The sequence below is a fragment of the Corvus kubaryi genome, unplaced genomic scaffold, assembly GCF_017639235.1.
Source record: "Corvus kubaryi isolate FWS band 111438036 unplaced genomic scaffold, C.kubaryi_AGA036_p1.0 68, whole genome shotgun sequence".
In the NCBI taxonomy this organism is placed as follows: Eukaryota; Metazoa; Chordata; class Aves; order Passeriformes; family Corvidae; genus Corvus; species Corvus kubaryi.
This window is the reverse complement of record NW_024582056.1, coordinates 20,249,876-20,274,235: the sequence shown is the minus strand read 5'-3', so window position 1 is coordinate 20,274,235 and position 24,360 is coordinate 20,249,876. Positions and strand designations below refer to the sequence as shown.

The following is a 24,360-nucleotide window of genomic DNA, read 5'->3' as shown; positions in this document are numbered from 1 at the left end:
TCCATTTGACAAAAATTGATTCCCTTGCACCCCTCTGTTTCAGATCCAGCTAAAATTAATGCATTTTTAATTTGCTTCCTTTGAGCCCTAGCGAGATCAAAGATGGTAACGGAGCTCTGGGAATTTTGCAAAATTTGTCCTTAGTAGCCTGATAACAGAATGAGTGTATTCCGAATTTTATTGTTTGTTAATTTTCAGTAACAGAGGAATGGATATATAAAAGGGTGAAAATAAAATAGACTTTTGAAAGCTGTATAAACAGCAGTTAACGAGAATCTTCAATGAATTCAAGACACTTTAACTCACTTAGTTCCACTCTCCACTGCACTAATATGGACTGTATTATTATTATTATTATTATTATTTAAAATTCTGTGTATTTTCTCACACTCACACATCCACTCATCTCTTCAAAAAGCCATGTTGTACCCTAAAGTTTACAATAAACATACAGAAGCAAGCTTGCCCTATCGAATGAAGATAAACAGATTTACTCATCATACTCTCCCTTACTTAACACCCACTTTCACGAAATGAATTAACCAGTAATTTCAAAAGCCACACAGAGATTCTTTCCTCCTGTGAAGAAATTTCACTGTTGGGAAACATTTTCCTGACGAACATATTGAGGATGACAGGCAAAGGTGGTATACCCAAAGGTCATACAGATTTTACTGTCACACTTATGTACAGGTAGTAACTGAAACAATCACAAATGAATAGGATCCACAGCACTTAAATAATTCTGGAATTTTGTCCTCCTCTGATTGTAATGCCAGTCTGCTCTGTCATGGGACAGCTAATTCAGAAAACATTAATATGCTTTTTCATGCAGCACTACATTTGTGCATTTGTCAGTTTAGATATTGTTTGTGAAAATTTCTATTTTCTGTGCATCCATAGATAGATATTACTTCTGTTGTAAACTACATCTGCGGAAAATGGAAATGTCATTTTTGCAACACATAAGTAAAGAATGCCATGTTTTCCAGTCAACTCCTATAAACACGTTTATCTCTCCTGGGAAATCAAAGACAGAAAATATATGACTGGTAAAAACTTATCATGGATAGCTGATTTGTTTTACATTAAGAAAACTGTTGTACTTCATGATTCATGCTTGTGATTTGGAGTGGGATATCTAAATAAAGAATTCTTTAAAGTTTACAGAACAAAATGTGTTATTGACTTAATTCCAGAATATTGAAGATGGTGGGCTAATAGCCTTGATGTCTCCAGTATCATTCAGAGCAAAGTAGTCCATTGGTCATCATCCAGATGTCTGAAAGTTTATATCCCTTATATTGGCCAGTGTCTTTTTAACTGATCTTAAATAATTTTTAACATCCAGCTCTGCATAAACAATTGAAATTTGCACTTATTGATGAGCTCCTTGAAGAACAGGGACAATAAAGAATTTGAGGATTATATTCAATTAACAGACAGTGAAATTTAATATTGAGTAGCAACTTGAAGATCTAAAATGTAATGTTTAAAAAAAAATGAAGCAAAAGCTCAGTGACAGTCCATTACAGTACCTGTTCACTCCTATTTGAAATAGAATGTATTGGAGAAATTATAAAATTGTGAGGATAATAAAGGTTATGAAGTAAATGCTTTTATGTATTAGACTGTCAGTGTCTTGTGTAACTTCACTAATTTAAAAAATTGGTACCAATATAGCTAAAAACATATTTGTAATATAAAACCTCATTTCTCAGGAAGGTAGAATGCTGGCTCATCTTTAGTTAAAAAACTTTAATATAGAAAGTGTAAGATCCTTGAAAATATATATAAATATAAGACTCTGGTAGTATAAACTGATACATTACAGTGGGCTCTTTGCACAGGTGCAGGAAGGGTGGTTTCCAGTTCACTACACCCACAGTATCCTGGGTTTGGTATAGAAATTTTTTATAATTTTAGTTAGTTTTAAGATATTTTGTATTTACTCATCATTATATTTTAAAATGAATGATAATTAAATATTTGAGCAAAGCTGACATGACTTGTGGTTGTGTTGTTAGGGTGCCAGAGTAATAGATCCAGTTCCAGACACAGCATGTAATTCCTTAATAACCTCAGACATAAATCTTAAAAACTGAGTTAACTCTCTCCCTGTCTATCTGAAGTCCATTCCTTTTGAGGCAATGATGTATCCCATTGTGACAGACTCCCTACACATTGAAATTGTGAAAAAAATAACATAGTGCTAAGAAAAAAAATAATAGAGCTCCTCCATGACCCCACATAGAGGGAAACAGAGGAATTTGACAAGGTTTTGGAGCACTGTTCTACTTAATTTGGCTATACATGAGTCTTTATTGGTTATTAGAATAAAACTATTCAGATGCACATAGGAACTGCATTTGGCACTTCTGCTCACTCTATAAAAATTTTTTTTTTTTTCTGTTTCATGTGCATTTCTCTTAATGTTTTTACCAGCAAAACGCTTTCTATTCAGTATTTTTGAAATTTTTTAATAAAACCATCTGATAAAAAGTACTTCATGTATGAGAAGAAGCTTCATGGGAAAAATATCATTAAGAGCTGCAGTACTCCTAAGCTGAGCCTAATCCTTTACAGAAAATGTACTGTACCTGAAATGACAGAGACAACTGTTGTGGTTCAATTCTGATCAGTATTAGAGTAAATTCATGCAATTTCAATGATAATTAGAAACAGGAAGCTATAAGCAGCACTTTCTCTTGCCTCGTCCTACCAATCCTTGAGAAATCTGTACGTAAGACCTCAGTCTCGCACAGATATAATCAGAAAACATTACATAAAAGCTGTGAATCTACCAGAAGGAGACCTCTGGATGTTGAAGTGGCATACTAAGAGAGATCAGGGATCCAAATTCACTTTGACATTTTACAGCCCAATCCACTCTCCACCTCTTATTATAAAGACTGGAGGGCTGATGCTTGACTCCAACATTCAGAGACTAAACAAGAAACCAAAAAGCCCTAATATCAAACTATTCAGGATCGTTGGATGTGACACATGAACAGTCAGCATGGCTATGGCCATCCAGGACAGGTAGGAAAACAATTAGAAAACTGTATTAACAGGGCAACAAGAAAAGAGTCTACTTCCCCTCACCTTTTTCTTCATTTTTACATTTTTGAAAATTGCGTGGACTCTCCATGTTTTTGCAAACATTGCTCCAAATGCAGTTGTGTATCCCACTGTAAGAATCCATGTTCGGACCTAAAAATGTATATACATAAAAAAGACAAAGTTATTTAGATATCATAATTTCAGCCAACTTGTTTGTCAAGACCCTGAGAAAAAAATATCTGAAGAACTTCACAAAAATGTTGATATTGCAGAATTTCTCATTCATTGCTTACTTGCTTTTTTTACTCCTCTGTCCATTCCCTCTCCAACTAAAACAAATCTGGGTGCTGAATTAAGAGTCTCTTTCATATATAAACTTATAAATCTCTTATAATATTCTGCTTTTTTTTTTTTCACTTTTACTGTCTTCTTTGAAGATAGAGGAAAGAACCAATGGAGGAACTCAAGAGACAGATCATAAAAAGCACTCAGGGAGCTAATATTAACAGCAACATTTTGAACAGAAATGAACGGAGAAATAAGATGTAATTCAGACTAAATAAGAAAAGATTGTACTACATGAGATATGCATCACTCAATGAAAAACCTGAGCATTCTGGAAAGATAAGAACAACAGATTTTAATTATGCTATGAGAGAAAACAGCAAAACAGGAGCATAGTCTTGGTGGGCAAGCCTCAGGAACAAGACCTGAGTCAATGATAATACCTGCAAATGGGGCCTAAGGAAAAGGAGGTGGTGAGCTTGCACAGAGAAATGGTGTAATAAGACCCTGAGCTGGCCATAGCTTTGACATAGACCTATCTAGACATTTTCCTCATAATGAGCTTTCCAGAAAGAACAGGAGATTTAAAAACTAAAATAGAATTTATGTCTTTAGCATAAAAATAAGACTAAGTTCTTTTTTATCCTTTTAATAGAAAAGCTTCAAGGTTCTGTCCAAGAAGGACAGAACATTAGAAAAGCTTTTTCTGCAAACCTCCCCCGCCCCTGCTCATAGCATCTGGTACACAGGCCCTCACTTTCTGACTTGGTTTGGGCTAGGACAGTGACATTCAGAGTTGCAGTAAGCTCTGCACAAACCTCTCTAATTCCTTCAAAGTTTCTGTTTTCATTACCAGGCAGGTTTGTCTGTTTGAAAGTTTTTTTTGCCCTGAACAGGCCATTTTCTTCCCAAATATGGATCAGATACTACAGAACATAGCAGGTAGACGACCATGGGAGAGGCAGAGCATGGAGCTGGAAGCCAATAGTTGAATCTGAAATCCTGAGAAATCACAATTAGGAGGAATAATCTCATCTTCCATCTAGAGGCTCCACACAGACCAGCTCATAAAATGGGAGACTGCACAAAATTGACCAAAGAAGTAAAAGAAGTACCATACCTTACTGACTGAAAAACAGGGAGAGACAATGGCTAAATACAGGGAAAGGAAAGCTAGAAAAAGAGAAAGCCAGCCTTCTTTTGGCCATGTTGACCATGCATGCTTGGCCAAAAGTGCTGTTTTGTGATATGAAAAACTAATCTGATTTAGAGGAACTAGGATGTTCTAAGAAAGCATTTGAGAAATATTCTTTAGAGAACCTAAAGGCAATGCTTTTCATTAGAAAGCAGCCTAGTTTCACATCTAACTTCTGAAGAGTTTGGGATTTTTAATTTGTAATTTCAGGATATGCATATTGATGAGAAACTAGGTGTTCTAGTAAGATTCAAAACTTGACATCTAAGATAAACCTTAGGAATAATCTAAATGTTTCATATCTTAATACATGCTATCTAATTTTTGTCTTTCCAAACTTTTCCAGAATTCCCATTTTTGTATTCACAACATGATCTTTTTCTAAAAATTTTCAGTGGAAAAGAAATTCTGATTTTTAGTAGTGATTAGTGACTAGGTATAAAGGCAGGGAAAAGAAAAAAAAGATATACTCATTAAAAACTATTGATAATGCAATAAAATTACTGCAGTTCCTTAAAATTATTAAATAAGATACATATGGTCCATAATGGTGAATTAGTAAGAGAAAAGTGGTTCTTCACTATGACAGTTGTGAGGCACTAGAACAGGTTGCCCAAAATTGTGGGTGTCCCATCCCTCGAAGTGTTCAAGACCAAGTTTGATTTGGCTTTGAGCAACCTGGTCTAGTGGGTGGCATCTTTGCCCATGGCCATGAAATTGGAACTAGATGATATTAAAGTACCTTCTGGCCCAAACCATTCTAGGATTCTGTGAAAAGTACACACAGCACAGTCTTAACATTAGAAAATGTTGTGATTGTGTGTAGAAGACTGTTTAGATATTTGCACGTATATATTAACAACTTAGTGGCATCTAATGTTGTGGTTTATCTGTAGCATTGCTGATAATGACACTGAATGTAGAGCTCACTCACTGCTGGTTAATCTTGCTATTAAAAAAGCCAGTAAAACAATTGTGATGAGATTCAAACTACAGGAGTTTTGCCACTTTGTGACATTCTTGAATGTGATATTGAAAAAGAAACCCCTAACCAATCAAAAACAAAAACAACAAAAAAAAAAGAAAAAAAAAGAACAAAAAGAATAGCTATTTTGGCTAGCAAAGTTTTATTTTTAACGTCAATATTTTTCAAGTCATTGCTCATTAACCACTATCCTACATTATGCTTCAGTAAAACCACAGTTAGATCAACTCTGAGGGATTTAAAAAATACATTTCATATCAATGTGTTCATACTAGCCAGTTACATTTTTTTTGACTTCACATCAATAACCATACTTAGCATTCAATCCTTTTGCTGCTATTAATAAGTATTCAGCTCTTTTGTGTACAGCTTAGTGGTATATTTGGCAAACAGATACATGGTATTTTCGTGTCTCTAATAAGACTCTGTTTTGTTCTGACTGAAACAGTAATTGTCTCTTGGGAATACTAATAAATTCAATTATGCTCAAAATATGTTTCTAATTAAATATTCAGAAAAATGTTATTTCTAGCATGTTTCATTCAAAAAGTTTTATGTATTCCTGATTGGGATTGTGCATATTAGAATAACATAACTACTATCTGTATTGGAAACATTCTATCTTAAATATACCAGGATTTTGTCAAAATGAGATCATTGTTGCTAAGAAAGTGATGGTAAGTTTCAGATGAAAATAAATTTTTAATTTTGAAGAAAATGACCTCGAATTTGTCTGCTATAATTCATTAATGCAGCTGGCAAAATGAAAAATTTAGAAAACAGCAAAAGTCTCTGAAATTCTTATATCTGCTCATTTATATTCTTAAATGTATTATACCTCCACATCCTACTCATTTGAAGGAACATGATAAAAATATCAGTAATTGAAGAGCATGACCATGATGTTACAGAATTGATCAGTAATTCTCTCATGTTGGAAGTTTATAATCATGTGTTTCACCAGAAGCTAAAGAAAATCACCCTTCCCTCAGTACTCACGAAAAAAGCAGGAAAACGTCTCTTTAGTAGAGAAGAACTTGCATTCAAATACCTGTTCCTAACTTGACACAAAACCTTTTTTTCATTACAAAATTCTTAACGCCTTCAATTATTTTAGGGTATACTTTCAATCATCTGCTTATACTTCTTGGTTACTTTTTTTTTTTTAATAAGATGTGTTGACTATTTGAATATGTCCAAAAATATTTTGTTGTCTATAATTCAAAGACAACATGCAAGTGTCAAAGGAAATGATATAATTTGGTATACAACAATCAAGTATTCCTACACAGATAGTAAAATGGAGTTTCCTATGTTGCTTTTCTTTTTACTTACTACACTATTTTGCTTAAGGGTCTCTTTTTGAAAATTTCATTTAGGAATTTTTGCTTTTTATAAATTACTTGATAGAAGCTCTTACTGTGATAACTAAAAGAACTAGAAATCATTTATCTGGCGGATAACCCAGCTGACAAACAGTAAACACTGAAAGTGTCTCTGCATAGAAAGAGATCTTTCTGATAATGTTCCAGACTTGAAAGAGCTATGACTTTATTTAACACAAAAAAATCCCTACCTTTTTCAAATATTCATATTTAAAAAAATATTGTAAGGTTCATCTAAAGAGTCACTGCATGTATGAAGATGCTCCTTACATCTTGTAGGAGCATTGCTTTTTATTTTCCTTTGCCAGTAAAACCCCTCTGTTTTTAACCTATATGTAAGGTGCTAAACACCTTTTTTTTTCTCAAGGAAGACAATTCTTCTGCCACATAATAAGCACAGATAGGTTAACAGTCTTATATAAAATTACTTTAAATTCAATCCTATTTCATCTCAACCTTGAGCTTTAGCTGGCTAGTCTATATTTGCTGCTATTTGATATCTTCACACAAATCTATCTGCACCTCTCCCATCATATCATTACAGCAATGGTGAAGTGGTTACTATTTATATATCTGTGTAACAGACATAAAAGTTACCTGATATTAACACTCAATAAAAGAAGCAATCTAATTATGAACAATGAGTAGTAAGGGGAAGCTAGTAAGTGGTGAAAGTGCCAGAAAGATGCTGAATAAAGAAGTAAGAGTCTCTGTTTATATATTCTAAGAATGAAGCTTACAAACAAAACCAATATGTAGGTACTGCTAACTTTCAGATAAACAACAATATTATTTGAATTGATTTTAAATATTTTAATAGAGTTACAGTTCTATATAACATTATAAAATTAGGTTATCTTGGGAAATGAACTGAATTAATGTAAAGTTAAAACTTTCATTTTTCAAGAAGTTCCATTATTTTCCTCTATTTGACCACCACTGCTTATGCATTCAGAAGACCACGCAGTTATGCTTTGGCAAGGAATGCCTGGGAAGGTACTGAGATCATGGAAACTGTAATAGCAACTTCAAATGTAGTTGATCAAGGAAGTGATGCATTTTACTGCTTTGTTAAATTGAGAAAATATAACCACTTGAACTGAATACACTACGCACTCTCATTTTTCATGTTGCAGCTTTGTTAATTCTATGTTAATCCAGTTTGCCAAAATCAAGCTAAAAAAAGAAGATGGGATTAAAGACTCAGAATGAAGAATAAAGAAACCCAAATATCAGCACAGAAAATTTTCATGTGTTGTGTCAAAAGCTTTGAACTTCTTATCACTTCTCTAGGTACTTCTCATTTTAAATAATAGTTATTTGAATGGGATAGTGAAACTGCTTGGTTCTTTAAGAACTCCTTCTTCAGTTAGTAAAACATTTGGATTATATTTCTTCAAAGGAATCACTCAGGTTTAAGATTCTTGCAAACATGTTTTTTCCCATCTCAAGATGTTAATTTTTTTTAATGAAACTTGCAAATCCTTCTTTTGTAGGACTTTACACTCTGCTCTCCAGCTTTGTTTATGAGACTCAGATTGATTCACTTAAGGAGTATCAATAGTGAGCCAGCTCTACAAATGCCCTGGGTAGAATCTGCAGTGCCCACAGGGTTAGGCTGTAGCTGAACATTACTGCTGAGCAGCTTGGTGGCCTCTCAGTACTAGATTTAGGACTTAAAAGGAACAAATGTGAGAATAAATAATGTTGTGGATTGAGCCCTGGAGAGAACAATTGTCTTTAAGTGGACAATTGCATTGATTTCAGTGGAGTACTCATGAGCTGAAAATTAAACACCTTCTATTTTTCTTGGAAAACCGGGGACATAATGGATAATTGTGATGAACATAAATGTTTCATCTCAACAAGTTTTCACTGGGTTATGATTCTACTTCTATTAATGATGGCAAAATTGACAGTGTGAGCACAAGCAGACCCCAAAGAATGAGTTCATCCTTTTGAATTATACTTTTCTCATTTATATCAAACATTTTTGAAAAATTTTTATGACTTTTAACTCATTTTTTAGAATTTGTGCGGCACCGGCACAGATTCCTGTAAACGTAAGTGGCAATAATGTTAGAAAATTGAATCCTGCTGTTTTCACATAAATTAAATACAGAGGTTCATTGCATGCTGTGAGATCTCCTGTAGTGATTTCTTAATATCCTTTAGATCATTTTTCAGAGTTAATCTATGGGTAGTGTAAAAGATGTTATCATTTCTCCTGTTTCTATAAGGGGGCTTTAAAAACTGTCTGCTGTTTCTACTGAAGGAGAGGAAAACATTCTAAAAATATTACCTTAATAAATCTCTGGCAAGGTTGTGGTGTATTTGCTTCAGTATATGACATAATTTTGTTTCTAGGATCTATTCAGCCTTATAGCTTTTGTCTGTACTCTTTTTTCTTTACCCTCAAGAAAATGTCATTTACTAAAATAGAAGCTGATCGGGCTCGTGTTAAACTCAGTAACAGAACTGCTGTTGAACTAAATAGGAGTGAGACCAGTCTCAGACTGAACGACAGTGAGAACAATTATGGAAGTGATTATACAGAAAAGGGAGATTAAAATTAGCAGCTAAACAATTAAATAGGAAATAAACTGAACAATACACACAAAATTAAAAAGGCCAGATGAAAAACACAAAAAAAGGCTCTGGTTTCCAGAGACAGAGAAATAGATTAGAGGTGTAAATCCTTTTGCAGTTCAATGGAAGATGAGTGTCTGTCTGTTGGATTTTCTTTTAAATTCCTGGCCAAAACAAAACAATGTCAGCAAAAGAATTGGGCAAATATAAAGTCTACGGGCAGGAAACATCTCCCCCTCCACAAAAAAACAAACAAAAAACCCTACAACAAACCAAAACAAAATGCTGAGTTTCGGGCAATGCCTGAAGAGCATAAAGGGCATGAATAAGGACCATGTCATCAACTACTATCCAAATATCAAGGCCAGGTTCTATTTGGTAGCAGAGGGTCTAGTCCAAGTGGCTCTTGCCCAAAGAGAAAAACAGCTTTAGTGGTGATGTGGCCCACATGTTTTTCTTTCAGTCTGTTGCCTCAAAATTGGTTAAACAGAAAAAATGTAAAGTGACAAGTGAAGACAAAGCAGAAATAAATAACTAGACAGAAGGTTCATGCATCCTCTCCCTCTCCTTGCTTTACAATTAGAAGCAAGTCCTTCCTTTTAGATCTGCTCTCAGCCAGCTTTTAGAGTTTTAGCAAATTCCCCACCATCCCCTTCACCCTGCAGCCGGCTTCCATCCCTAGGAACCCATTCCATAACAGCTCACAACTATCTTTTCCTGCCTGTTCCTCAGTACAGTCTATCAGACTCTGTTTAATATGTTTTTCAGGATGTCTCTCCACTCTTACATTACCCTGCAATCCCCACCCTGCAGAGGTTCAGTGTTTTCCTTGAAAAGGCAAAATGTGGACCGAATTCCACCTTGCCTAGCTGTTCTCTCAGCATGGCAGTCATGAGACTGTAAAAAAACCAGTAAAAGGAAAAAAACTTGCCTTTCACATTGCTGCAAGACAGAGTCAAAAGTGTTTGTGACCCATAATTAAGAATAATACTAGTTGAAAACTCTTAAGTGCTTCTGAATATCTGGATGCATTTAAAGGTCACATTTTAAAATGCACCTTTGAGAAAATATAAGGTCTATAACATCCACAGTTGCCATGAATGTGCACGTCCTCAAGATGTTTGAAAAAAACACAAATTCTGGGTAGTCACACACACTGCAGTAGGGAGATGGACTTTGTCAGTGGTCTGACAAATTGATATCTGTACTCTCTCCTTCTCTCTTTCTGTCTCTCCACCCCAGCCCACTGTTTGGTTTCTTCTTTCTGTACAAAGACTGTTTCTAAATGCCTACATTATGGCTGAGAGCAACCAACCAACCAACTGAAGTCTGAGAGCCTGAGCACAGTCTGCAGTGTGAAAAAACCTTCATGCCTTTTTTTGCTTTATCCAAGCCAAAACACTGACCAGGCTCAGAGGGATCACCTGAAATCACAGAACATCTGCATATAAACTATGCTAACTACTGAGATGAACAAGATAAAGCATGCTTCATTTTAGCACCTATGTAAGTTGCAAGACTTAGATCCTCTTATATTTCATGTGACACCTTTGCAGAACACTTTGTAGTGTAAAGGATATTGAAAGACAATCTCTATCTGCAGAACAGATATCTCCTAACAAAGCATGAATCCTATATTCAATTATTCAAGACAGATCATTTGCCCCTTCCCAGTCACTACAATGACACTCCCCAGGAGGAAGTCGTGCTACACATTGGAACTACCATGACCGAGGAGAAGAGCTGTTCTCTCTACTATGACCTAGTGAACCAGGCCTTTTTTTGTGGAACTATGGGTGAGTGCAGTGTGGAGTACTTAAAATATCTTCAGCCTCAACTTAATAATTGGGTTTACTTATTTGAGGAAGATGCATAACAGAGAAGACTATGGTCGTACTCAGGACCATAGTAGTTTTTCATCCCACGGCAGTTCCAACTTGAAAAGACATTACTCATCTTAAATGTAAATCATGAAATTCTCAGTGGAATGTATTACAGAAGTCTAAACGTTATGATCTTATCTAATATTCTCTCTATTTTGAGTATCTCTATTTAGTATGTCACCTTAAACTCTATTCATAGGATATGTCACTAGCATTGCTAATTTTGAGTCTCTCTCTTCCATATAATGAATGCTTTCAAATATGCTTCCACTTGCTTGCATTTTTCCAGTTGGCATCACATCTCATTTCACACCCTTACTTCTAACTTCTCCCTTTTTTTTTTTTTTTTTTTTGCTATGATACCATGGTAATTCCGAGATTAAAAACAAAGATAAATCCTTCTCATTCTCTCTCTCATATCTGAAACACCTCGTACTGTGGCATACATATGCATGTAACAAAATATTTAATTGTTTTTTCTTGTTCTGTGCAACCAATAAAGTTGCTATTAAGACATGATCTAATGGTTCAATAATACAATGACCACTTTCTCAGAACTCACTGCTCTGGATCATTTTAATTCCATATAATTGGAGTTATAAAATATGATACCTAATCTCTAATTCTGACATGAAACTAAATTATGTTACATTTGCTCTTATGAGTTCTTACTGAGAAAACACAGAATTATTATGTATTTAAATATACTTGATTACTTTTCCATAGAAAATGGGCATGCCAAGGTAAAAATAAGTGTGTTTGGGAACCAGTTACTCACTCTATCAATCTGTCACAGAGTCAACTTTATATAATTTTAAAGACTAATATAATCCCTTATCCAGCAAATTTTTGACTATATGCTTAAAGTGCTTTACTGACTCTTAACTAGATTTAACATTTGTTTCTATGTTTCAGCATAATGACTTATGGACCATATCCTCTTACACCGAGTGCCTTACAGAGTGGAAAGTTGTAGTACAACTTGTCAAATAAATCCTTTGAAACTTTCAGGTGTTACTGGCGTAATTTTGGATCCTTTTTCAGTGTCCTTGGAATACTACAGCATTAGGCATATGCCACATATAGACATAGTGTAGAAAAGCAAAAAAACAGCTGAGGTTGCAAAGTATTTCACCCTCCAAACCGCACTACAAACAACAATGCTCTAGAGGAAACAAATCCAACAGAGTTGAATGTAATACCTACAATTTGGAAATGATTTTTCCTGAATTTTTGAGTATAGAATAATAGAATGGCCTGAACTGTAAGATACCTTAAAGACCACCTATTTCCCATCCCCTTCCTGTGGCATGAACACCTTAGTCAACAGAAGTTCTAAGGACTTTCTATAAGTGTTGCCGGAAATTGTCAGAAACTTAAACAGGGACCATATATAATGTATCTAATTAAGTACACTGGCTATTGTGTATATACTGCTACCCTGGTGAGATCTAATCACTTCTGAAATACAGAAGACAACGAGGGTGATTACTTGGCTTAGGCAGGGGATAACAGTAATGACAGCTTTATAGGTTTGCATGTGCTTATAAAACTTGAACGAATATTTTTACTTCCCTTCCAAAAAAAAAAATCTCCCTTCATTTACATGGCTCTCTGTGTCTGAGATACAGTTGTTACACCTTGATGACTTGCCTCAGTGGCTTTTTATGATCATTCTCAAATGTAACTATTTTTTTTAAAGACTAATCCACAGTCTGAAATCAAATGGGAATTTTAAACTAATCTCTCATGGCTAGAATGACTAATCAAAACCATGCATTTCCAGGGAGATGGATGATGAAGAGAGATTTGTCCTGGCCTGATCCTATAAGCACTGGTATCTGTTAGCAGACCTTATGAAATCCCTAAGCATATTGCCTACATGGAAATTGGGATGTTTTTGACATGAAGCCAAATGTATACTTTGTACCCAGCACTTGGTGGCTGTTTTGAGGAGATGAGGAGAGAGAGAAGAGTTATTCAACAGGTAAGTGGGTTTGCCTCTCATATTTATGAATTTCCCAGCATTAATTCAGAGTTTTCTAGATACAATAAAACTGAATTATCACAGTCAATGGTAGCCATGTAGAGATGATATCTAAGAGAAGCATAAGCTATCCCATTTAAAAAAAATACAGTTGGAGGAGAAATTTTGTAAGAATTTTTTTAATGAGTAAGAAGTTGGAAAAACCTTCCCTATCGACAACTGCTGAAGGATTTGTTGCATCTATGACTGTAGCACTAATTGCTGATAGAGCTGGGATTCATAAGATATATCAGTAGCCATGCACAGGAAAACATAATCAGAAATGCTTCTGTACTGGACCAAAAACCTGGAAAGCCAAGACTGGGAAGAAATCTCAGACTCTGCTCTGTTTATACAGGATTTAACTATGTAAAAAAAAACAAAAAAAAAACCCCTCTGCTTAAGGCATGTGGTGATATTTCTCAATCAAAGTTTGGCTCTAGGACACAGCATTCTCTTCCAATCCTTTCTTTTATTGGTCACCTAACTCAAGTAGGTGTTTTACTCAGCTGCAGATCTATCCCTCTATGGCAGACAAACAGACCTAACATAATGTGACAGATACAAATTGGAATGAAAGAAAGAGATATGTAAGATTAGACAAAAGCAGCCCACAGTTAAATTTTGTTGCATTTAGGATATAAGAGTAGTGATTGCATTTTGAGAGGCAGATTAGAGAAAAATCAGACAGAAGAAATGTTCTAGCTCAGAGGCACAGGATTTTGGATGTTGGTTCATTTTTCAGAGTTAAGACTGAGATGTTTCACATGTAAAGAAGGACTCAAATTTAGTCTCATATAGTTACATTTGGTTGGAAATCTGTTTCCTAGAACAGCTAGATGCTGATAAGTACCTCTGGTTCCCACTTTCCTTCTGTTCAGCAGTGCATGGCTGCTTCCAGAGGAGGGTTGTAGCCCAGTCATATGGTGGCCTGCAGCCTGGCAGTGTACTCAGGAGCTCTGGATACAAGCCCCTCAAGGTTGAGCAGACACAGGACTTAAAAATTATGTCCCCTGCCACTAGATCCTTCTGCAGTGGAGGATGAGAAAAGAATGGAGATTGACATCAACAGCTGGCTTCCTAATGACTCTTCTGCTCCATCAGAAGCTCTTTCACAAAAAAGGGCATAATTCCTGGCTAAAGAATGGATGATGTCTTCTTTTACTTCCTATTGGCCCCATTGTATTCATAGAGTTATAGACTAGTTTGGGAGAGGTGAACAGGATCATCCTTTTCAAATCTTTAAGGCACCTCTTTCTACTAGCTGTATTGAGAATTAGAGCTCTAGTTGTAGGAAGACTGGATATTCTTTTCTTCTCCTTTCCTTTGCTGCTAAAGTTTAAGTGTCTGAAGTACAGCTGTGTCCAGGCCCAGCTAAGGAAGGTAAGACTTTCATCAGACAATCCTGTACGTGCACCTATAGTATGTCTTCTAGTCCACCTTAGCACGTGCTATGGAATCTCCAGTGTTTTGAAATGGTCTAACTCAACAGGTCACATGGTGTTTCACTTCTGCAATGGTTCTAGCCAGTATGCAGGGCTTCAGCTGACATATTGGGATGTATCTGCATCAACTAGCTTTAGGCAGCCGACTTTCAGTAAACTTGGCTTTAGGCATCCAACTTGAAGTAAAATTTCTCTCTTGCTAGTCATGATCAGAAATTCAGGCTCCTAAAAACAAAAGGTGCTGTGAACCGCAACTTTCTAGAGACATGAAGAAGAATCAAAATGATAGTGAAGGTAACTTCTAAGTCTGATATTTTTAGGCAACAGGTCAATCAGAATCCTGAATTTTTTGAGAAGATATATGGGATAAATTTAGATGCTGTTTTGTACTGCTTCTGGAAAAAGTATCCTTGCAGTGAAGTTCTTGCCCTTTCCCTTTCTTTGAAAAGGCCTCTGCAAGTCAGAGTAAGTGCATATTACACTGAACGATTAAGACATTACAAGTTTCTAGGTGGACATATTTAATTTGGTTTCAGAGCTGCTTGTTTTGATTTAACTAGAATGTATTCTATATGGATGTAGGCTTGTGAGAATTTATAGCATAGCCTCAAAATAGTAGAAGAAGTCTGGAGAGTCAGCCAAAGAGGCTGACTAAAGAGATATAGACAAGCAGCAGTGATGTAGTTTAAAATAATATGGAATGTATAAAGAAAACACAGTAGCTTTACAGGTATTACAAGTTGTCATGCTATGAACACAACCTTTAGTAAATCATCGTCATAGGTATGATTTCAAAACAGGAATGTGTGTCTACCCTTTCAGTCTGAGATCAAATCCCAATGCACCTGAAGCTTTCAATAATAATAATAATAATAATAATAATAATAATATCAACAACAACAACCACCAACCAGCACAATAATGAAGCTTTGTGCATGTTTTAGAATTTGGTCCCAGAAAATATCCCAGGAAAGAACTATGAGAATCAGTGATTTAATGGAATGACACGTCCAACTACTGAACTTTTCTGTTTGCATTCCTCACAGAGTTTCCTGTAAGACTGAATTCAACTAGAATTGAACTAGAATGTATGGAATTACTTACTGTGCAAAGTGTCTCAAACGTCTTTTCGGAGACAAAGGATCCATCAAGACCAAAAAGAAAAATAGATGCATAAGAAAGCATTCCTCCAAGGATGATAAGGTTGTTCATGTAGGGACTGGACATCTTTATTAGTCTATGGACAAAAGGTAATAGTGCATTAAAGATGAAAAGATTACTGCTAGGCTACAAGAGCAATAAAGAAGAGCTTTTTGTAACCAGGTAAACAGATAACTCTTCTAGAACTCCATGAAATCTATAGGCATGCACAGTATTTGCTATTTTATAAAGTCTGGCATTGTTTCAGGTTTTTAAATGCTTAGTAGAAAGACCCCCTCTTTTACTGATGGATTAATTAGCTAGAGTTAACATTATTAGCAGACAGTCAAACATAAATTAGAAAATTACACTTTTCAGACAGTATTAAAGAACTTAAATCCAGTCTGTTTCAATGTGAATATATTACCCAGTGATTTCAATTAAATAGTTCTAAAATACCATCTTTCCACAGTTTTACATTTTCCTTACATGTACATGGAGATAGATACATACCCATGACTGGTTCTATGAACATGACATTATGAAAGAATTTGTGATAGAAGTAACATGAATGTCTTACTTCTGATTTCTGTTTTTGATGTTAAAGAACAAGAAGGCACTGGCCATTATCATTCCTAGGATTGTGAGGGCAGAGAGGATGCTGTAGAGAGGCAGGGAGATTTTGCGCAGCTCCTCTTGTATAATTGTTTTGTCCTTTGGAGGCTCAAGACCTAGAATTGCATGAAGAAAAGAAAGGCTAAAGCTCAACCAGATGTAGAATTTCTGCAAGAAACTTTGCCTCACCTAAGTACTATACCTTGAATTAGCACACTTAGCAACGGTGAACCACATCAGTGACTTTGACAGACATATGTTAGTCACATTGATTGACATGAAGATTTGCATTTCTGGAGCAGGTAAATAGCCTCTTTGGAAGAAAAAACACAACAAAACCCCAGTGCAGAACCCCATACATGCTAACTAGCCTCATTTAAAAGTAAACAAACACTAAAATGCATACTATGAGTGTAAATTTTACCAGGAGGTTACGCTTTTCTGAGACAAGTGACAGAGCAATGAGTAGAAAACAGAAAGCATCGTTTCTGTGCATCTGTCGTTGCCAGAGCAAATTCAAGCAGCCTGTCTGGAGATCAGCCTTAGTGTGGCATCCCTAGCACAGGGATTGATGGCCCTGGGGTTGAAAAGTGGTCCTGGGCTGTGGCCATGGTGGGGGAAGCCCTGGGAGGAGGGAAGGGAGGGTTGTTGGTGCCCTCAGGATTCTACAGAAGGGAACAATATGGGAAAATGGATAGCAAAAGTTTTATAGGGACAGATCCACTTTGCTAATCCCTGCAGATGTGGATTTGAATGTCTAAATTTAAAAACTATGTTTAAAGCTGTGTACTTCATCGACAGTCAGCTCCAACTAATTAAAAGCTTCTTGGTTTAATGAGGAGAATCACTTTCCTACAACTGCAATAAAGCTCTGCATCCCTGACTTCCCACACTCCATTTCACCTGCTTACTAATTTTTGTCCTTGGTGCAGGAGATTGGCAAAAGGCCTTTTGCATCAGTGTCTTCCTTCAGAAACAGATTTTTTGTGCCCTACAGTTCCTGAGCCAGTCCTTTTGCATCAGCTCTCCTTGGGGCTGCAAGGGCCACGGGGCCAAGCAACACCATTCAGAGCACGACTGCAGAAGCAGAGCTGTGAGTACCTGACTAGCAGCTGCCATGGCTAAATTTTACATCCACTCTTCTGCCTTGCACCTAAAAGAATATTCAAGAATTTGCACAATAAAATAGCCTTACCCATAAGAGTTAAAATGAAACAATTCAGACCATGGAAACTTGCTATCCTTTGGTCTTTATGTCCAACTTTTCAGAAAAAAATTCCTTTAGGTGATCACAAAAAAGTGGCAGTGAAGGGACCATTTGTTGATTTGATATTGGAGAAAAATACCTGAGATTTTCCTCTTTCCCTCTACATTGCATGTGTTTACAGTCCATGGCAATTCATAAAATTAGACAAGTAACAAGCAAAAAAATCAATAAAACACATGCCTGATTTAAAAGAACTAACACTAAAAAAATAAAACCTCACCCTACTGTTTCTAAACTCTACAGAGTATATTAATGGATTGCATTTATTAAATGTAAACAAACAGTGAGTCTACAAAATGTATTTTCTTGTTTGTGCACTGGTCATTCAATCCTGTTGCTTCCTGTTGCTGTGGAATTTTTTGCAATGGTTTAAACAGGAACATTTTTACTACTCTCTGTTTCAAATAGTTAAAGTTACTAGGCTTCTTATACTGACTGGAAGTCAGTGTCCTCCACATGGAATATCCAACTGTCTCAATGAAAGCCAAGATGAGTAAAAGATTCACTGAGAGTCACGTAATACATCTTAAGAAAACCACAAGACAGGTTATGGGTGGAAAGACCACCTTCACATGTGGTCAGAATGACACCTAGCAGTCTTGTCCTGAAAAAGACTGTACAGAGACTTTTCCCCATCATATACTGTCCCTAAAGGTGAGGAGTTATGAACAAATGCTGTCTCCTGTAACTGGATTCATCCTGCATATATTCTCTGGAAATTAGTGGGAATGAATCAGTATTCACCTGCATCATTAGTTCCTCCTTGCAGCAAAAATAATCTGCTGGGTCCCAGACTTTGGCAACTGGGACAGATTCTTCACTCTTCATTTCCAAAGCCCCATTCTCCAGAGAGATGTGAGAAGTTTGTGTAGCTGTACTCTTTTAAGCCCAGCAAGGCATACCAAAAGGAAAGTTGGAAAGCTCCAGCAGATAGACAAGTAGTCATGAATTAGATCACTGCAATGAAACTCCACCCGTGTTCATGCAAAACTTGGGTGTTGGGACCTACTGGAGGTAGGTGTTGGAGAGTACAATAGTACAACAGCTTGATACTGATCCACCTCACCACTTCCAGGGGAAAACCACACAGAACTCACAAAGCTGACTTCACTTTTTCTCATTGAACTGCACCATAGCAGAGCTTAAGATTAAATCTTAAAAATAAGCTTTGAAAATAATGTGTATGCCTATATTCAGCAGGAGACACCCTTAAAACTCATTTCAGCTCACACCTGGCTGCCACAGCCATGGGCTCTGAAAAACATGGATATGTCTGCACTCCAACTTCTTGAGGGCAGAGGCCCCCATATTATCTTTGGAGCACCTTGGCATAAAAACCAGCAAGATACAGCAACAAAGGCTATATGTCTGCTGCGGACCTTGGGAGTGCTGCGAGTCTGAAAACCCTGTCTGGCCCTGTTTCACATCCCTCAGGTGAGATGAGCTGGGGGCATGGGAAATGGGGATGAAATAGAACATTATTCATTGGTGAAGAACCTGCTTCTTGAAATATCAAAGAACATTTGTGTACACATAAAAAATCTGATTTTGCCCTATCATTGGAATAAAAACCAAGTATACAGTATCAAAACATTGCAATTTTCTGTTCAGAATTCTCCTGGTTTTTCAAGCACAGGTTAGTTCCCTTTTACTTTCTATAGTGTTTACTTTTCTACAGCTTTTTGATATTAAAAATCTTAAACCAGTTTTTTAAGAGCACACAGTCTTAGAAACTACGTACAGCTACCCATGCCACTCCTGTACCTCTTTCCATTTTTGTCTCCTACCTTGGAACCTGATGCTGTTGTTGATTATAACCAATTTGTCATCCACAGCATTGTATTCTCCCACCTTTACTTCCTTTTGTTCTGCAGAGAAACAAACAAGAGTGATTATTCATGGCAGTTCACATGTTCTCAATTATTTAACTGATTTTGTTTTCTTTTTTGACAGTATGTCAAAAGGAAAAGAAATATGAAAGAATAGGGCATGAATAATTGAATCAGAATGCCAGACAGCTAACATCATTAGAAGAAATATTTCTGGTTCTTGAAAGAAATGTAAAGTATTTTAAGAACTCGTTTACATAATCAGGAAACTGTTATTGGACAGTCATCTCCAGCTTAAAGATCACATAGTTTCTTACTGGCTCACACTATTCACGAAATTTTTACTGGGAGAACAAACACAGCTAAATCACACATTCCCTTCCCATTTAAACAACTAGGACATCTTGCCCTGTGAAGTATTTCCCAGGAGAGTCACGGTGGCAGGCTCCAGCCAGTATGGAGTAGACTGGTTACTTAGTAGATATGCTGGGAATCAATTCTCTTACTCTGAATGGGAATTAGCAACTCATTAGTACCCTGACTGCAAAACATACTATGTTATATAATTAAAACCAACACACACTTGAGCTAAAATTTTACTGTTAGTCTCATCTGCTGTTTTGGGACTATTGTCACATCTCTGGCCTTCTTGTACCTGACAGAATAGAGTATAAAGGTGGAGGAATTTGTTTGTTTGCTGCCTTGGCCACTGTACTTGGAACTCTGACATGCATTTGTCCCGCACTTCTGATGACATCTGGCATGAATTAATTTCTGCCATTTTTGTCAGGTTTTTGGTACAGCTTAGAAGTGCAGGAGCTTACTAAATTATCATTTTTACATTAAAACTTTTATATTTTGATGAGACTTACAAACCACAGGCCCATTGGCTAAAGATTTCTTTGAAGAGCTGGCTCAGCAGAGACAAAAATTTCCTTTCAGGCCTCTTTGTTTGGGCATGCACAACCCAATTTACATTTAAATTCCAAGTCCATGACCCTATTTGTGACACTGATTTTGGGAGCTGATGATCTTGAGCTAGATGGCAAATTTGAAAAGGCTGTATTTCACCCAACAGCTCCACATTAACCTTTTCTCCTTTCTCACTCAAAGTGATTTTGCCTGTACAGCTCTGCTGAATAGCACAGCTAGCTTCATTTTAGTAAAATCTACAGGCTGACTAATACTAATACTAAGCTCACAGGAGGCAAAAGTTTCCTTAACACAAACCACTATTTTTATTGTTATGTTGTTATATATATTATTATATTATTAAAATTGTCTCCAGTAAATTGTAGACTGGGCTGCAAATCTGGCAGATAGTTCTAGGCATCTACTACACCTCCAACAAAAGCTGGAGTTTGCAGTTCTGAAGACTCATTTGCCTTTCACATGAGCATGATCCACTTGGATGGACCTAAGACTAATTTGGAATAAAAGCAAAATCTGCCGGTGTCCAGCAGCAGTTTCACAAAGCCCATCCACATGGCACCACATACTCTTCGGAGTAAATATAAGTTTATAATTTCCGTCGCCGACTGAACATTCACTGTGAAATAGATACATGAACAATTCTTGACAATCCTAAACAATACAATATTTCCAGAAATCATCTAAAAGCTAAAATGGTTAATGCTAAAACCAGAACCAATCCACTTCCATTTGTATTTGTAGCATGATAGCTGTTACCTGCAGATCTAAAACATCAAAACACAACCTAGAGAGAAGAGAGACAAACATCAGGATGCGTATTGATATACGGTGTGCACATTAGATGCCAGAGAGTCCACAGCATCCCCTGACACCAAAAGGGGATGACACACACCATGGTGTTGGTCTAGTACCAACTTCACAGCAACAGGCTAAAGCCTCATAACTCTGATGAGCATGGAAGGGAAATGAAGGTTGCTCTACAACCATTTCTGTATGGAGAGTTCACTGGGACTAGATGAGATGTAGGAAGCACATAACAGGTGGAAAAGCATATACAAAACCAGTGTAAATCTGTGGTCTGATTAAAGTACAGCAATTAAGAAAGTTTTTCTGTGACTAATTCATGTGACAGACAATGGCCTTTCTTTTCAACATCTATAAATTCTTACACGGCTTCTTTCACAGGTGAAGTAACACTGAGAATGTGCCTGAACTAGATAGCCTGGATAGCAGGAGCTAGCCCTTGTAGGAATGGAGCTCAGTATTCTGAGAAACAAACTTCCATGGCAGCCTGAAGAGCAAGATTTTGGGACTTAGAAACCTAAGAGTGTGGGGAAAAACCCTCAACATTTGCTGCCAGGAAACCACATGATCAATGCCTTGTCCCTTACCAATGGGAAAGTACAGTTCATAGAGGACATGCCACACTTTACTGAAGTCAAGAAAACCTGTAAAGATTTTTGATATCTTAAAGTAGTGACAACTGTGGAAATTAGTCTGTGAGGGAAATAAACCATATTTTTATTGAGAGGAAGGATATACTATCCATTTTATAGTGTGATTACAGGGGTGCTGAGGGGGAGACACAAAAAGGTTTTTTGTGATCTTTTGTTCTCCCAGCAAGGAGAATCACAGCTGCTGGTTTTTCAGATCCCTAAGCACAAGTGCTGATCAGTGACAAAGTCACTTCCAAATATTAATTAAAGCAAGGGGACAGCACTGTGGCTCTCTGCTCTCTTGCATAGGTCAATACAACTAAAGATGGGACTGCAGGCTCTACTTTTCTATATGCCGTTCCATTCAGTTTCCTTTGGGAATTCTGAATTACTAAAGTTAGGATAGTATTTGTATAATGTAGCTTGTATCTGTCAAAACCTCTGAGTGTTCAACAACAAAAGGACGGGAGGGAGTAGAACTCCTTCAAAGAAACACACCAATGAAGTGCTTTTCAGAATATTCAGAATACGGTGCTGACTTCTTTCTGTAGTGCTTCTATTATTTTTAACTAGATCTTTCCATAGTCATGATAGAGAGGTTGTACTGAAGCTCACGTTAAAATGCAGAAGTAAAATAGGAGGGAAAAGATACTGGGTTTGTGAGATAATGTTTGTCAATACCATGACAAGAGTGGAGAAATTTCAGAACTAGGATCTGAAGCTGTTCTTTCACAGAGGGACAAAAGTTATAAAAACTAACCAACCCAGATAAAACTGGCCTAGAAAAATGTGACTGTAAATTATGCCTATAATTCTCACAGAATTATAAACAATTAATCCTTGTTGTTAATAAATTCTCATAGAATAGATTACTTATATGGCCAACATGAAAGCCTTCTGCCAACAAACAATGAGATACTCTCAAAGGTGTATTAAAATTTTTTTTCTACATGTTTTATTACAGAATTTTATAGCCCACTTGTCCTGGGTTGCAGTGTATTCTATTACCATCCCCATCAGCTGTTGAAACCAGGTGGGGCAGTGTTTCCTTGCCTCCTCCCCCCAGACTATCTTTCTGTTCATGGCCCATCATTGTCCTGCCACATGACTCAGAGATAACTCCCTCCGGACCATTTTCTGTTAATGAGCCTAATCAACACTTGGCCTCATGACTCATTACCCCATTGTGAGATGCTCCACCCAGAGGGAGGAACCAAGCATCCCATCGTGGATATAATCTGGGACTCTGAACACCAGAGACAACCCTTCCCACTGGATTTCCAGAGGCCAGGAGCTACACAGCCACCACTGGACCTTCTGAGGAAGAGCAGACTCTTTTTCTACAGGATCACCGCTTCAGAGGACTGCAGCCACCATTCTACCAGACTGCTACCACCACCCTGACTAACAGAGACTCAGGTTGTATCTTGACTCTGTCAGTTTGAGCCAGTGTTTTCTTTTAGGTTTTTTTTTCCTTTTCTTTAATTTCCTCCATTAAATTGTCATTCTGACTTGGTGCCTCCCACTGGTTTGTTTTTCAAACTAGTACACCACTTTACGCAACTCCACACAAATTGACACACTACAACTTAATTAATTAGCTCACATTTCACAAAGTTAGTACAGAGGATTTTCAAGACCATATCAGGAAGTTACATGTTCTTGTTGAATAAAAGGAAAAAAAAAAAAAAAAAAAAAAAAAAAGTGTCCTGCAAGTAATATCAGCTGGGTAAAACAAACTTACCAAAATGCACAGCAGTATTGTGATTACCAGTCTGACTGTTATCCACTTAAACTGAGAATTTCCAGATGCTTAGTTTCAGTTCCTTTCACTATACGTCATAATTTCTATTTTCACCACTTTTTAAAGTGTACTTATTCACACCTCATGAAGACAGTTTCTACTGAGAGTGTTTAGGGACGAGAGAAATGCACTTGCGATGCATAAGAGATGGGACAGATGGATTTCCTTCATTTTCCTCTATGTCTAGCTTTCAATGACACTACATCTAAAGCTAATAGCACCCTCAATTATGTCAGTCTAACTGCAGTTGTAGAAATAACCCTCATGGTGATGCAGTTAAGCCAACATAAAAAATGTTTACACCAGTATGAGCAGCAGTACAATTTATGCTTATAATAGTATGGGCACTCTGAAAAAACACAGTATCCTTCAAAGTTTCATGAACTCCTATATGTCTGTTGGGATATATCCATGTAAAAAACATGGTCTAGGCTACCATAAAGCCAAGTTACACGTCTGCTCTAACATCACTGCAGTGCC

General features: G+C 36.7%; 1 protein-coding gene across 2 annotated transcripts in view; it reads right to left on the bottom strand.

Annotated features, from left to right (window-relative positions):
- The window catches only part of GABBR2 (gamma-aminobutyric acid type B receptor subunit 2), a 469,861-nt gene that overhangs the window by 144,468 nt on the left and 301,033 nt on the right, over positions 1–24,360 (bottom strand). For both annotated transcript variants that reach the window (XM_042048675.1, XM_042048676.1), the window contains exons 9-12: positions 19,666–19,746; positions 16,577–16,727; positions 15,961–16,093; positions 3,106–3,213 (exon numbers count right to left, since the gene is read on the bottom strand). In XM_042048675.1, coding sequence (XP_041904609.1) covers positions 3,106–3,213; positions 15,961–16,093; positions 16,577–16,727; positions 19,666–19,746 — 473 coding nt within the window. The remainder of the gene's footprint in view (positions 1–3,105; positions 3,214–15,960; positions 16,094–16,576; positions 16,728–19,665; positions 19,747–24,360) is intronic.